The 15,115-nt window shown below is 41.4% G+C and overlaps 1 protein-coding gene across 4 annotated transcripts in view; it reads right to left on the reverse strand.

Moving 5' to 3' along the window:
* Positions 1-825: 825 nt before the first annotated feature.
* RNF20 (ring finger protein 20) overlaps positions 826-15,115 on the reverse strand; it is a 55,012-nt gene continuing 40,722 nt past the window's right edge. For 3 of the 4 annotated variants that reach the window (XM_030221592.1, XM_030221583.1, XM_030221575.1), the window contains exons 15-20: positions 13,838-13,987; positions 8,902-9,114; positions 8,542-8,667; positions 5,615-5,758; positions 2,298-2,399; positions 826-1,756 (exon numbers count right to left, since the gene is read on the reverse strand). In XM_030221592.1, the coding sequence (XP_030077452.1) occupies positions 1,580-1,756; positions 2,298-2,399; positions 5,615-5,758; positions 8,542-8,667; positions 8,902-9,114; positions 13,838-13,987 (912 nt within the window). In that variant the 3' untranslated portion in view covers positions 826-1,579. The remainder of the gene's footprint in view (positions 1,757-2,297; positions 2,400-5,614; positions 5,759-8,541; positions 8,668-8,901; positions 9,115-13,837; positions 13,988-15,115) is intronic. The other variant, XM_030221598.1, reaches the window with a different exon arrangement.

Raw genomic sequence — 15,115 nt, forward strand, 5'->3', positions numbered from 1 at the left:
CCGGTGATTAAGATCTACTTGGGCTCAGCTGTATGTACATACACAAATATTAGGAGGTGGAACATCATATGTGCAATGACGGTTCCATTGTGACACCACCACATATTCCTCTTGGGGATATAATGGGTGTAAACGGTATGGTCTGAGCACATTTAAAACAATTTAAAACACTTTATAGTATTTTTTTAAAGTGCATATATAAAAAAAGAGAAATTATTTTGAACCCAAGTTTATTATAGTGAGTTTATGGTTTAACTTGGTTTGTTGGATTTGTTCTTCCTGATTTTTTGTAATTAATTTTTAGCACAACAGTCCTTCTCTCATTCCTAGTCAGCTGCCCCATGGATTCATAAAACCAAGTCCTGAAATCCAGGATTTTTCTCAGGTCAGGATGACACCTTACAGCCAAATGTGAATGCAACACTAATAGTGCACAGATATAAACTAGGAATGCCACTGCAGGGATGTATATATGGAAGTCACCAGGCACACACATGCAACTATTTCTGAAAAGGAATTATACAACAGAAAGAGGACTCACACATGGGTTTCATATACAAGGACCTCTCTCACCAGGCTATGCTGTTATCAATGAGGATTTCTCTCAGTTTCATTCAACCCATCACCTAAAATCAACATTCAACACTTTCATGTTTGCTCAGGGGTTCATTTATGCCAACTCCTTCAGAATAAAATGGATACTTAAATTTGCATTTTCAGGTTCTGAGATGTCACTTTATTGTGGCTCTTGAAGGATCTGACCACAAGATACATCCCTGTATCAATACTACTGATCTAAAATAAGAAAGGCAAGTAAAACAAAGGTTTACTTTTTCTGTCTCTCACAGAAAAAAAATGCAATTTATAACACACAGCTGGAATATATAATGTCCACTAAGTGTCACTGTTGCTGCAGAGGTGACACCAGATTCAGTCTTGTTACACATTTGGCTACTTAAGTCCTGGCAAGATACCTCTGGACTCTAGCAGACTTCAAGTTCTGTATCCTCAGCCAGTCTCACCTTAATAAAGTGAATCAGTTTTTGCTAATACCATGTCGTCCTCTGTGGTGGTTAAATTACACATTCTGTGACCGATAAGGACAGTAGCATTGTAATGCTAAATAAAATTAAGGTGAACAGAGATGGACTCCAGAAAGGCCTAAACATGGTCTGTGCTGCTCAGTAGAGATCACCCTGTGAACTGGTTCTGTTAACACAGATGGCAACAGCTGAGGCTCAGGATGCTGTAGGTACACTCCCAGTGATAGTGACACCCAGAGGTCAGCCAAAGAATAGCACCAAAGTCACCCTAAAGGGAGGTGCATTCTACAGTGCTTGACCAACCTACACAAGAAGCCACAGAATTACACAGTGGCAAAGACCACGTACGATGGCTCCCTAACAGGTGCAAACTCAGAAATGAAGCAAAGCAGCTTGCAGGTGGCGGATGAAACTGCTGCACAAGAACATGGAATACTTGAGATAAAAGGCCATATTATGAACCTTATAAACACGAGTCTCTGGAGGCACAAGGGCGCCAACTGATCTGTTTCCAGGACAAGGGAGCGGTACAAGAGTCATCCTATGTAGATGCGGTGGAAATCATTAGCACCAAAGGCGGCATTGCACTTGGGACACTTGCGCTGTCGGGTGTCGTAGCGCGTTTTCACACATTCAAAGCAGAACACGTGGAAACATTTTGTAAGGACAGCATCCATCTTCCGCATGTTACAGCAAGGGCATGTCAGGCGAGCCTGTGGAGGGAGAGAGAGGGGAAAACTGAAGAAATGAGTGAGAGCAGAAGAAATCTGTTCCTACCCGAGTCAGAACAGCCACATGAGCAATACATTGTGCTTGCACAGTTAGTTTGCTCTCCTGCCACCTCAGAGGGGCAGTATCATGCTCCGCATCACTACCATTTCCTATAGTACTGTCTTGTAGCAGAGTCATGTTCCACAATACTACTGTCCCCTCTCCCATCACCTCAGAGGCACAATATCACCTTCTGCTCTCCAACCACCCCCTTCACCAATAGCTCAGAGGGATAGCCTCCCTTACTGGCTCAGAAACATACCACCAACCTTTACACTGCTACCATCCCTCCCTATTGCTCATTTTTCCTTTTCCAGTGTTTAATTATCAACTTTGGTATCACTGGCAATAAAAAGATCAAATGTTTGTTTGAAAATGTGAGATGAAGGGAGGGTGAGATCCTCGAGACAGAAAAACTACAGCACAGCCAGGCGGAATGAAAGAAAGGGCAGTGGATGAGTATTGATGGGGACCATCCCTGACCTTATACTCCTTGATCTCCTCCATCAGGATCTCATCACAGTTGGGGACCATATCTGGCTTCTTAGTGGTCTCCAGCTTCCTGCGTAGGCGGGAGATGTCTTCCTGTGGAGACAGGAGGAAGAAGATGAACTTCTTGTTGATCAGGGGTGCTCACAACACACAAACAGCAATATGTAGAGTTCCTTCTGAAGCAGGGGTAGGAAAGTCTGGTCCTCAAGAACCCCAGGAAGGTCAGGTTTTTAGGATACCCACAATGAATATGCATAAGCACACAAATCTAATATCCAATTGCTAAATAGTACCAAAAATACATGGATCATTAAATTAATATAAATAAACCCAAGAAAAATATGTTTAAAAATGATGTGTGCTCAGAAACTTTGTGCCAACAGTGACCAATACTATAACACCATTCTAATCACTGAACACTTCAGATATAACAGTTCACTGTAAACTCCACGTGCTGGCAAAACGGAAACAAAAAATGCACTTACCTGAAGATTTTCAACTTCTAACAGCATAGCAGTAGATTGGATCCGGTGTTAAACTTTTTTAGTACATAAGACAGACATCACAGTAATGTAGCACTCGTATGTACTAGAGAGCTGCACAGAAATGGGGATTGTAAGAATTTCGCAGGGATGGAAAAAATTGCCACAGGATTCCCAAGGGAGTGTGGTCAAAATCTCTGGTGACTCTAGAGGCTTGGAATGCCTAGAGAGGCAGCTGGAACACCAGGGTGAGGCTCGGAACACTCACTGGTTGAATAGTGATACCATCCAAAAAACCATGGGAGACCATTGGGGTTGGGAGGAAACAAGATGGCTGCAAGCAAGTAAATAATGTAAACTACTGCGAGTACAGGTGGGGATGGAGGATCTTAACAGGTACTGGTGGGTATGGGTTAGATTGCACTGGGGATGCATGGAGATGAGTGAAATTTCTGTCTCCATGCAACTCTCTAATATGTACTAAAAAGGTTAGAACTCCTCCTAAACAAGTACCTTACCTCCTGAATTACAGATTAATTTCTTGATATAGAAATCATTTTTATTATTGAAAAAATTAAGGAAAATCAGAAGACTTTTAGAGCCATTAGTTTTCAGGTTGGCATTACAGATTCTGATATTGGGACAATTAGACTATTGCAATATATTTGGGCTGTTCAAAGTTTTCATTAAAAAAAAAGCTACAGAAGATCCAAAAAAATGCTGCTCGGTTGGCATTTTCTGTTCACAAAGAGTTCGTTGATAAAGTTACACTGGCTGCCAGTAGGGGCTTATATTTGGTTTAAATTGTACACAATGGTTTTTAATATCCTGTAAGGCAAAGCTCCTTTTTACATGTTGGATTTAATAGGTTTTCCAAACACGGTTAAATCTGTGGTATCAGTATCCTAGCCCAAGAGGCATTAGTTATAAAACAGTGTTTTCTACCAGTTTTACATATTTAGTCAATTAAGGAGTCAATCACTATTCTAAAAAAACTATGTTTGCTGAAAAGCACACAAATAAAACACTACTTTTATATATATATATATATATATATATATATATATATATATATATATATATATATATATATATATATATATATATATATATATGAGAGAGAGAGAGAGAGAAAGAAAGAAAGAAATATATATAAATGGGAGATATTATATATAGGCTGTGAATAACAGCCGAGCATAAGTATTCAGTGAGGCTTGCCGCTTGATTGCGACTCACTACGTAACCCTATACATCATGCTACTCTATGTGCTGGCTCTTTTTTTTTTCTCTCTCTGAGCAAACCAAAACCCTATGTAACGTGAAAATAGCTACCAAAATGTTTGTTAAATCAAAACATGTGTAAATTCAGCAAACCTAGTACTACATTGGGACCCTAAGGTTCATTAAGATCGGCTTCTGTCTCAGTAATATGACATGATTAAGCAAAGCACTGGCTGGATATGGTATGGTTTCTCAACTTTGTCGCTATCACACAGAGTTTCCCATGTCCTACAAGAACTCTCGTTTCAATATCTCTTCCTCAGGGACGCCAGTGCTTGTATTTCTTTTCAATGGTCCTTCAGTTTCACATATTTAGCAACTCACATTTGAAATGCTTTACCGGCTCAGATTCGATCTACTACCTATTCTTTTTTTCATAAGTTTTTGAAAGCTTTTCTTATAAGAAAAATTTTATGTTGATTATTATTATGCAATATAAGTTTCAATAATTCTTTAGGCATTGCCTGAATGTCTAACTATGATCCAAATAGAACTTAAGGTTGCTGTGGAATACAAGAATATTTGCATTGTATTGATCTTGCATAGTAGTTTATATGGTAAACAAAGTGCTCTAAATAAATGCTTCTGATATAAACATTTAGCAGGAATTGAAATCTGTAAATTTGAGATAAACTCCTAAGGAATTAGCTTCTCTCTGGAGTTATGATATTAGATGTCACTTCGAGTGTGATATAAAAATCAGCCATTCGAGCAGGGACTGTCTTTCATGTTCAAGTGTACAGCGCTGCGTACGTCTAGTAGCACTTTAGAAATTATAAGTAGTAGTAGTACTTTGGCTTTTACTTCCACGTTTCATTAGCTGTGTTTCGTGTGTGTGGAGGCTCTTTTGCAAACAGATATTGTGGTCTTTCATTATTATATATATTCTGGCTCGGATACTATTTGGGTGATTCTAAAGAATTTCCAGGCTCTGTTGGGTATGATGAAATGCAAGTGCTTTAATCAAACTTGTGTGCAGCCGCTAAGGTTTATGAAAGAGCAACCTGTGGTGACTGTGGGTTTAGCAGAGACTGTGGGATTCAGAAGATCCAAGCTCTGACAATCCCCAGCAGGCACCACTGGTTCATGTTCACAACCACCAAACTAATTTTCAGATTTGGATTTTGCCGAAACCAGGTGGCGAATTTCAGAAGCAGTTTTGGTTGAAATCAGACAGTTTTGGTAGAAGTTTCGGTACTGGCAAAAAATGAAAAAAAGCAGTTTCAGTCAGCCTCTACTCTTACCAGGGGCTGCAGGCAGCTTGTGTTAGCATACATTTTCTGTAGTTAGCTCGTCACTGGGCATGTTTAAACATGCCCTGTCATTGATTGACACTAAACATCATTAAAACTGACTTGCCATCAATTACTACCTATGATCAACAGCTGATTCATTTCTAGTGATAAACTGATTTAACAACCTATTTCTTTCAAAAGCAAGCCACAAACAAAGTGAGAGGAAGGAGAAAATACAGATGATGGTGAACGGGAAGGCTGGAGCAAAGAGAAGAGGCGGAGTGAGGGTGAGGCAGAATAAGTCCTATACCTGCGCACGCTTGTAGTTGAAGGTGTCCTTCTCCTTTGAGACACTGTTCTCAACAATCTCATCTCGAATGTCATGCAGCTTCTTCTGTGCCAGTTCCAGCTGCGCCTTCAGCTCATCTGCCTGCTGTGCAGCTTCTAGTGCCTGCTGGCCCCCAAGAAGAAAGTCAAAGCAATAGCTGAACAATTTATCACAAACACTTGTTAAGTAAGAATAATTTACCAAAGAAATTTTATTGATTGTTCCAAAGTTTAGTAGCATGGGTTTTCTTTCTTGTTATTTGTAGTTACATTTCTGATGAAGACTAAATTTTAACCAATAAAGAACATAAGATTTGCCCTACTGGGTCAGACCAAGGGTTCATCCTGTTTCCAACAATGGCCAATCCAGGTCAAAAGTACTTAATCGAGTCCCCAAAAGTAGCACAATTCAATGCTACTTAATCCCGGGCATAAGCTATGGCTTTCCCCATTCTACGTTAATAATTTACAGACTTTTCCTCCAGCAATTTGTTGAAACTTTTTAAAACCCAATTACATTGCTCCACCAAGTTGCTTAACTTTTTGTTTATCCAATTTGTTTTCAACGTGTAACTTCATGGAGTGTCCCCTAGTCGTTGTACCTTTTGATGAACAATTAACTCATGTTTTTTTTTTGTTACATTTGTACCCCGCGCTTTCCCACTCATGGCAGGCTCAATGCGGCTTACATGGGGCAATGGAGGGTTAAGTGACTTGCCCAGAGTCACAAGGAGCTGCCTGTGCCGGGAATCGAACTCAGTTCCTCAGTTCCCCAGTTCCTCCATTCCACTCCATTCAAGATTTTATAGACCTCTATCATACCTCCCCCCCTGAGCTGTCAAAGAGCTCTAACCTCTAGCCTTTCCTCATACGAGTCCTTCCATCCCCTTAATTATTTTGATCACCCTTCTCTGTACTTTTCCAGTTCCACTATATCTTTCTACTCCCACCAAGATATCCACGCTGTTAGTGATCTTTGTATAATCCACAAAAAGGCAAGAGTCAGAAGAAGTTTGCCTTTCTGCGGATGACGTGAAGATCGCAGAGTGGATATCCAGGAGGGAGTAGAAACCATGAGAACAGATCTCCAAAAATTAGAAGAATGGTCAAAGGTCTGGCAGTTAAAATTTCATTGAAACTGCAGAAATCCAAAAACAGATGTACGAGATAGGAAGCAAGAGTGATAAGCACAGCTCAGGAGAGGGGGAATCTTAAGGCGGTGGTGTCTGAGGATTTCAAAAGGTGATGAAACAATAAGACAAGGTGGTGACAACGGCCAGAAGGATATAAACCACAAGAATAGTGACGTTGATACCCCTGTATAGGTCAGTGTTTTTTAGGTTTCCCATGTGTTCTCAGCTGCAGCATCTGAGATAACACATCCCTTTGGTTTACAAGCTTTAATCAGTACAGTTGCAACTCAAGAGTTACAGAGGTCAATCCGAGACAATTCAAGCACTGACCAGAAACAAGGACTCCTGAAGCAGGCATTCATTTGCCAAAAAACGGCTCTGTGTCAAGTCTTTATTGTATTGAACCTTTAGATATATTCAATTTTCTAAACCATAGACTTCCCGCTATATTTGACCCTTGGTCAAAGCCCACTAGTCCATCTTACTTCCCCCCTTTTTTGGCTTTTGGAAAGTCTCCTAGGGATTCCCACATCCATGTTTTCCTGGAGTCTTCTAGCTTCTGCACATGGTATCAGCCTTATTATTTACAGGTTGCATAGAGAGAGTTCTGCATTTTCACCTGTGCATTTGTAAGATTTTGTGAATGAGCGCTCTCAAAGTTCTTTTTTTAGGGGGGTGGGGGTGGGGAGAGATTTTGGAGGATGTTCAATATTTCTTCCCTGTGCTCTTCCTCCTCTTCTTTTAACATAAAGGGAATAGTAGCAGTCATTTACTTAATGAAACTGAAAGACCCTCCACCAGAGACTTTTTAGCCAGCAGGCTCTTCCAGGGGTAATATCTCCAGATGAGAGACGCTTTCTGATATATAAAGCTGATCCCCAGGAGTGCTCAGACTCTGTATAAAAAAAAAATATTCTCGAGGCGAAGGCCAAGTAAATGCATGGCTAGCAGACAAGGTTTCTGAGAATGCATGTTGTTCCTTTCTGGATGCTGAAAAATTGAATTGACCAATGATGGTTTAAATTATGGCCACACCTAAAACCCTTAAATAAAAATGCACCAACTAGAGGTTCTAAGCGGGACAAGAAGAAGTGGCAACCTAGTTTTAAAAAGAACTAGTTTGAAAAAGTTTCTCTTACCTAGGAATGAACTGAGGTGTGCCCTCTGAGACCAATGGAAATAGCTCACGCCTTCCCAACAGAAGCTAAAGGTGAGTTACATTCAGGGACGATAGATTGTAAGCCCTCTAAGGACAGGAAAATACTAAGTCCATACCTGAGGCAATGGAGGGTTAAGTGACTAGCCCAAGATCAGATGAAGGGTCACTGAGATATGAACTCTGTCTTCCCTGGTTCTTAAGCCTGCTGTTCTAACCATGCTAATCCTCCCTTTCTTGGATTTAGCTCACATCTCTCGTTATTCCACAGTGAGTTACATTTGAGTTCAGTAGGAAGCTCATAATTTTGTTTACTACTTTTCTCTGTCCCAAGCTCCACCAGACAACATCACTCATCCAAGAGAGTTCTATAATTTTCTTTCTGCTTTGAAGAATACAGTTGACTCCTGTGCTACAGAATTCCCAGGTTCATTGGTAAATAAGTACAGAGATAAGCCCCACACCCAAAGAGCTTCTATGAAAGTTGAGATGGGTACAGTGGCACTACCAAAGATTGCTTCAACAATGTCCCCAGGGGACAGAAAGGGGGGCAGTGTGTTTGTAACGCCAGGCAAAGCTTTTTCAAGGGAGAACGGATCAGTGGTACTACTGGGCACTCACTTTACGCTTGTTCATTTCCAGGGCCTGTGTGCGTAGTGCCAGCTCCTTCTCTCCAGTGCTGATGTTATTCTGCAGCAGATGCTCCTTCTCCTCCAATTTCCTAACCACTTGCAGCTGTGCATCCACCTACAGAATCAGGAAGTGGGCATGGATGTGGTATACAAGAGAAAGGAAAGAACACAGAACAAAAAAAACATTAAAATGCTATAATTTTTCTTTCATCTTTTCCAAATGTTTCCGTGTAGACTTGTTTTTCTTCATGTTTTTGTTCTTGTCAAACTCCTCTTATCCTCTCACACCCACCCTCTCTGTCATGTTGCTGGCCAATATTTTGAGGCCACCTCCCTAGGGCATATTTACCTGGGTTTTGAGGGTCAAGACCTGCTCAGCCAGCTCCTCCTTCTCTTCTTTTAGTAGTTTGTGGATCTGGTTGGATTTGATACGCTCAGACATCAGTTTGAAGTTAGCATCATCTTTCTCCCGCAGCTGCTGCATGAGTCGAATGTTCTGTTCCTGCATATCCTCAAAGGCCTGGCCTGTGACATCCATCTCAGAGAGCAGTGCCTCCTCCTCCTGGGAGATCAGAGCAAAAAAAAAAAAATCAAATGAGAGAGGCAGCAGTAAGGACAACGTGATCTGTTTGCTCAGTGTTTTGGTTTGAGAGATGAATAGGGAAAGCAGGGAGGCATGCTATGATAGAATTGGAATTTGCAGCATATATCAATATATTGCTGCTGCTGTTGTAGCATCAGCTAAATCTGCCCAATGTGTTTCCTATTTCATGCCACAAACCAAAGCTATTTCTTTTTCCATTCACAAACCAGCTATGCTCCGTGTTTATCCAAAGCTTTCTTGAATTCTATTAAAGTTTTTGCCTCCACTGAAGATCATTTCATGCATCTATCGCCCTTTCCATAAAATAATATTTTCTGATTATTACTCCTGAATCTACCCTTTCACAGAATGATCTAGAACTGCCATTCTGCTAAAAAAGGTTTGCTTCTTAGGCAACATTTGTTTTTATCATACCCCTTCTCTTCTTGAGGAGTGGGTTGGCATCACAGTGATGTTTATTAGATGACCTGACAGTCCGTGTTTCAGCAGAGCGCCTGCGTCAGGGGTCTTGGATGCTAGCTCTCTCTCTCGAGAGTGCCAATTAAAAAAATATAATAGATTACAGAAATCACACATATGGTAGAATGCTAAACTGTCTTACTGAAACACTGGAGTACATGGATCTTGCATATCATACAAAATGCAAATTCCACGTACTCCACAGTGTTTCAGTAAGACAGTTTGGCATTCTACCATGTGTGTGATATCTGTAATCTGTTCCAATATTTTTTCACTGGCTCTCTCTCAAGAGACAGCCTATAGCATCAAAGACTCCTGACGTAGGCGCAGCGCTGAAACACGGACCGTGTTGGGTCATCTAACAAATATCACTGTGAAGCCAACCCATTCCTCAAGGCTCACTGTGCTTCTTTCAACATGTTGGCTTGGTTTTTTGTGCTTTGGATTCCCTCTTTTTTGTCTATAGTACACCTGGTGGTGTTAGGTGCCTTCCTCCCCTTCCTCACACACAAAAACATGGAAAAAGGTACACAGAACAGAAATGACTGTTCTGCAGCTCTTTGCTGTTTTTTTTTTTTTTTTTTTTTTGTGGGGGGGGGGGGGGGGGTAAAATTCTCTGGATTCTTCACAGCCCGACAGAAAACCTTTCAGAGAAACAGCCTGCACTTTTTCTTCAAAGCGGTAAGCCTTACGTTTGTGGGTGAGTACTGTTTTAAATTTTTGATCTTTCTCGGTTGCCTGCTGAGCTGCAGTTTCAGTTTTCCTTTCTTTTCTATGTCGGTTCTGCACTAATTGTTTTCCAGCTCCATGGATGTTGGGTACCTCAGAAATAATGGCACCTCTGTTGGATACCTGCATGGAGGAAGATCTTTGTCCTCTTCACAATCACAGGCAGCAGTTTCTTCTCTGACCATAGGAATATTGGCCATCTTGACACAAAAGCAATTTTTTTTCCTGATTCTAGCTCCCAGCTCCCTTCTCAGCAGGTAAGCAATTCTACAGCCTCCTCTTCTAATTCTGCATTTAAGTCTCAGCTACCTTTTTCCTTTGAGCTTCTATTATTACATCAGCCTTATTTACTGAAGTGAGTTCACCCAGTGAAAGAACCTCCTCTGCCTGCTTCTCAGCATTTGTTACTAGATTTGGCAGCTAAAAGGGAACATGTGGAAAGCCTTCCTGAGGTAGACCTTGGGTCCCCTTCATCCTCACCACAGTCTGCAGGAGGGGGGTTTTCAGCCACTGGCATCAGAGGCTTTATAAGAGGGGGAACCATCCTGGAGATGAGGGTGATGAGCCCACTGCAGTCAGAATATTTCATAAAGAGAAATTGCCTGCATTCATGACTAAACCCTAGAAGTCCTTCTACGAACCCTATAATGGCAAGCACCAAAAAGCCGCCTAAATCCTTTCCTGTTCATGAGACTATGCGGGAATTTACTTCCGCACAATAGTCCACTCCCGATTCTGAGTAATGGGATTTAATATACCGCCTTTCTATGGTACAATCAAAAAGCAGTTTACATATGATTATATACAGGTACTTTCTCTATCTATCCATAAGTCTTTTGTACCTGTGGCTGAGAGTAGCTAGAGTTATGTCTCACTTGTAGCCTCTCTCTCCTGAGGAACTGGAAAATTTACAGCTCCCTAAAGCAGACGCTTTGATTGCTGTTGTCACTAAGATGACAACTTTCTCAGTGGAAGGTGGCTTTGCTCTAAAGAATATTCAGGATAGAAAACTACAGTCATTTCCGAAGCTTTCCTCTGAAGTGGCTGCCTTATCCCTTTAAGCCACAGTTTGTACTTCTTATGCAGCCAGGGAATGTCTTAGCTGTGTAGAGCAGGTTGCTGATTCCCTGACCAGTTCTGATGATTCCGCTTTATTTCAATTGCCTTCTATTGAGACAGTATTGGCATATTTAGTGTATTTTTTGTATGATTTGGCAGTTACGGCTAGGTAGTTATTGTGGCTTTGCCACTGGGCAGCAGATACTGCTTCCAAGCAATGTCTGACCAAACTCCCTTTTAGGGGAAAACTTCTCTTTGGAGAGGATTTAGAGAAGCTAGTCTAGGATTTAGGTGACTCAGACTCACAGCTTACTTGAAGAAACCAATTGCGCTCTCATCTGAAGTATGTTAAGCAATAAAGGCCTGGCCGAGCTCCTTCCTTTCAAGGTCCAGATACCAACAGAAGCAGTCCTTTCAGGTTGATATAAGGAATTCTGCCCAAGCCTGCCCCCACCTCTTACTCCCAATGATGGGGTACCAGTCCACTCTTCTCAAGAGATCAGGTCGCCTTGCTGGCTTTTTAGAGGAGTGGACCAAAATTGTCTAGAGCTCAGAGACAGTTACAAACTAGAGTTCTCCTCTCCAATCACAGATTATTTCTTAGAATCCTCTTGGCAAGTTGCTGCACAAAAGAAAAGTGGTTCTTTCCACCTTACAAACCTTGACAGAGCTAGAAGCAGTAACTCCAGTTCCTGCCCTTGAACAGGGTCAAGTCTGATACTCCATTTATTTTGTAGTATCAAAGAAGGGTGGACCTCAAACATGTCAACAGTTATCTTCAGAGACATTTTTGCAGGGAGACCTTACGCTTGGTCATAGTGGAAGTACATCAAGGGGAATATTTCACGGCCTTGAATCTAAAGGAGGCACATTTTCACATTCCCATATGGACCCCTCATCAGCACTTCTTACGCTTCATAGTGTTGGGTCATCACTATCAGTTCCAGGGAATGCTGTTCAGGCTCTCCACAGTTCCCCAAACCTTTTTGAAGGTTATAATAGTAGTTACAGCCTTACTTTGTCGAGAGGGGATCAGAGTTCAGTCGTACTGGACAATTAGAGCCCTTTCAGCTAGGCTCAAGCCGACCCCCTCTTTCCTCTAGGGCTGGGCCCATTGTGTTTAGGCACTGGGAATCTCAGAGGCTGGCTTTTTGGGGAGTCAATTGTTCGATGACACAAAGATAGTATCCTTTGAGGAACTGGCTTGTACTTATCAGCTTCCACCCCTAAGATCTCTACCCCTGTAGGCAATTAGTTCATTAGTCTGAAGCAATTAAACAGAGAATTACTCAAGACAGCTCTTTTCTGGAAGACCTATATGAGGATTTCCTGGACACTAATGACTAGATTCAGTAAATAGTGCCCAAATTTGGGTTCCTAAAAAAAATGCACACCGAGTGCTATTCTATAAAAGTTGCTCCAAGTTGGGCGCCATTTATAGAATAGCGTGGAGCACTGGGATCTGTGCCCAACTTTGGGCATGAGGATTTACACCAACTGAAACCTGGTATAAATCCTTGCACGTAAATTAGGTGCAGATCCCCCTAATTCTATAATAATGCACGCATCTTTTGTGAACACCCCTGATCCACCCATGCTCCTTCCATGGCTACAGCCCCTTTTCAGCTGTGTGCTAAAAGATTGGCGTGTGCATCTTTATACAACAGTGATTAGCAAGATACACACACAAATCCAAATTGTTGCCAATTAGCACAGATAATTGATAGGTAATGCCTAATTATTGGCACTAATTAGCTCGTTACTCAATTGTGTGTGCAGTTTTGAGCACCATATGTACAGAATCCAGGGATAAGGGCTTAATCTTAGCAATATATATATAACCCCTTTACAATTAATTCACACTGCAACTATCTCATTACCCAAATAACAGCTAAAACTCCACCTGCATGTAACAGTTCCCTTCACACGAAAGCTTCCGCCTATTTAATACGATCACCCTTCCCATCCCGGTTGATTTTTCCTTCACATTTCAATTTCTTGCTACCTCTTTAAGAGCCAAATACTGCGAGAGAAGCTTCCAGCACTCCTCAGAATTGTCCCATTTCTCCAGTCTAAGGGCGGTCAGTTTCTCCATAATTCCTATCCAATGACACTTCATTCATCGTACAGACAACATAGACGCATCCGCATGCTTCCAGTGAACCACAAGAACACACACTGTGCAGCTACTATGCTCATTCTAGACTGTTTTTTCTTGACTTTGTCCTCTCCCACTGACCCCAACGTGGAAATCTGAGGGTGAAGAGGTAATACAAGCTATTAACTGCCCTCCAAATTTCATCCCAATACTTCCATATCATAGGGAATTCCCACCAAATATGCGTAAGTTACACATTTTGAAATAAAGTTCTCCCCAAGAGCTGCATCTGCCATTGGAAAATCAGAGATCACCACTAGGCCCTGCTGCTATCACCTGCTTAGCCATGGCCAGCTTCTTCTGCAAGTATTCAATCTGCTCTTCCACCACACGGATCTTACGCAGCGCATCTTCATCTGCCATTTTCTTGCTTTCCTTCTTCTCCTTTTCCTCCAGCTCCTTTAGTCGCTGTCGCAGTTCTTCCAGCTGAAAGGATGAAGCGAGACAAGAGAAGGTGAAGGAAGAAATATCAAAGTGAAAACAGGCAAAGCAATGAAAAGCACTTCACCAGCATACACCAGCATACTACTAACACTTCATCAGATATACATACAGAATGATCTATTAATATATATCTCTCTCATCTATATTTAGAAAGAGAAAGATCTCTTATCCGACAGCAAACATGTGAGGACATGGTATCACTCTCATGGCAAATTTTGGGACCGAACCAGAAAAGTACCACAGGCCTAACCACAAGTTAACCACAAGTTGAACACAACTTGTGCATGCTGAGCGAATGCAGACAGATATTGAGCACAGGTGTTAAACTTGCACAGAATGCATGGCTGCACAATGCATTAAAATGAATACTAATGAGGCCATTGAGTATTCCACAGCAATGCAGAGAGTTAATCAGGGGCTTCTGACATACAGTTACTAAAAGAATTTTTTCCACTAGGTCCAAGGCAGCATACTAGGGTTCGCAGTAAGGATTTCATACCAGATTTTGAGATTTAACTTCCAGTTTTGTCTTTAAGGCAGACAGATGTGAGAGACATGTGAATGTGTCTGAACAAAACCTAAATTGAAAGAACACATCAGCACCTAAATATGAGCCTTGCAAAAATGTTTGCGAGGCTCGTATGTAGATACAGAAGAACAAAGCACCCATATGTGCCAACACTTTCAACTTTTATTTGGACATGCACACAAGCCGCCACACTTATCATGAAACCTTTGTGAAAGTCCAGCACACTCGCACCCACCCCCCCAAAATAGCCATAAGTTTTCTGTGCATAACATTTGCATGCTTTCAGTTTTTTTTGCATTGCATGGTATTATGCTCGCCACACGCTTAGACATCCACACACAGCTCTGTCAGCCTTTTTGCATCAAGCTCTCTGTTCCCACAACAGACACCACAGAGTCATTGCTGAAGTGAACAGCAGAAAGAAGGTAGAACTTATGAAAAATTGTTTCTTACATTAGAGCACTCCCACAATGGGTGTAATATCAAAGGAGAAAGAAAAATAGTGATAGAAAAGATAAGAAATGAAAATAATTAAAAAATGTTTGAAAAGGGTTTAATTCTTTGAGGAGCACCCAGAAATT

Source organism: Microcaecilia unicolor, chromosome 1, assembly GCF_901765095.1.
Source record: "Microcaecilia unicolor chromosome 1, aMicUni1.1, whole genome shotgun sequence".
Lineage (NCBI taxonomy): Eukaryota > Metazoa > Chordata > Amphibia > Gymnophiona > Siphonopidae > Microcaecilia > Microcaecilia unicolor.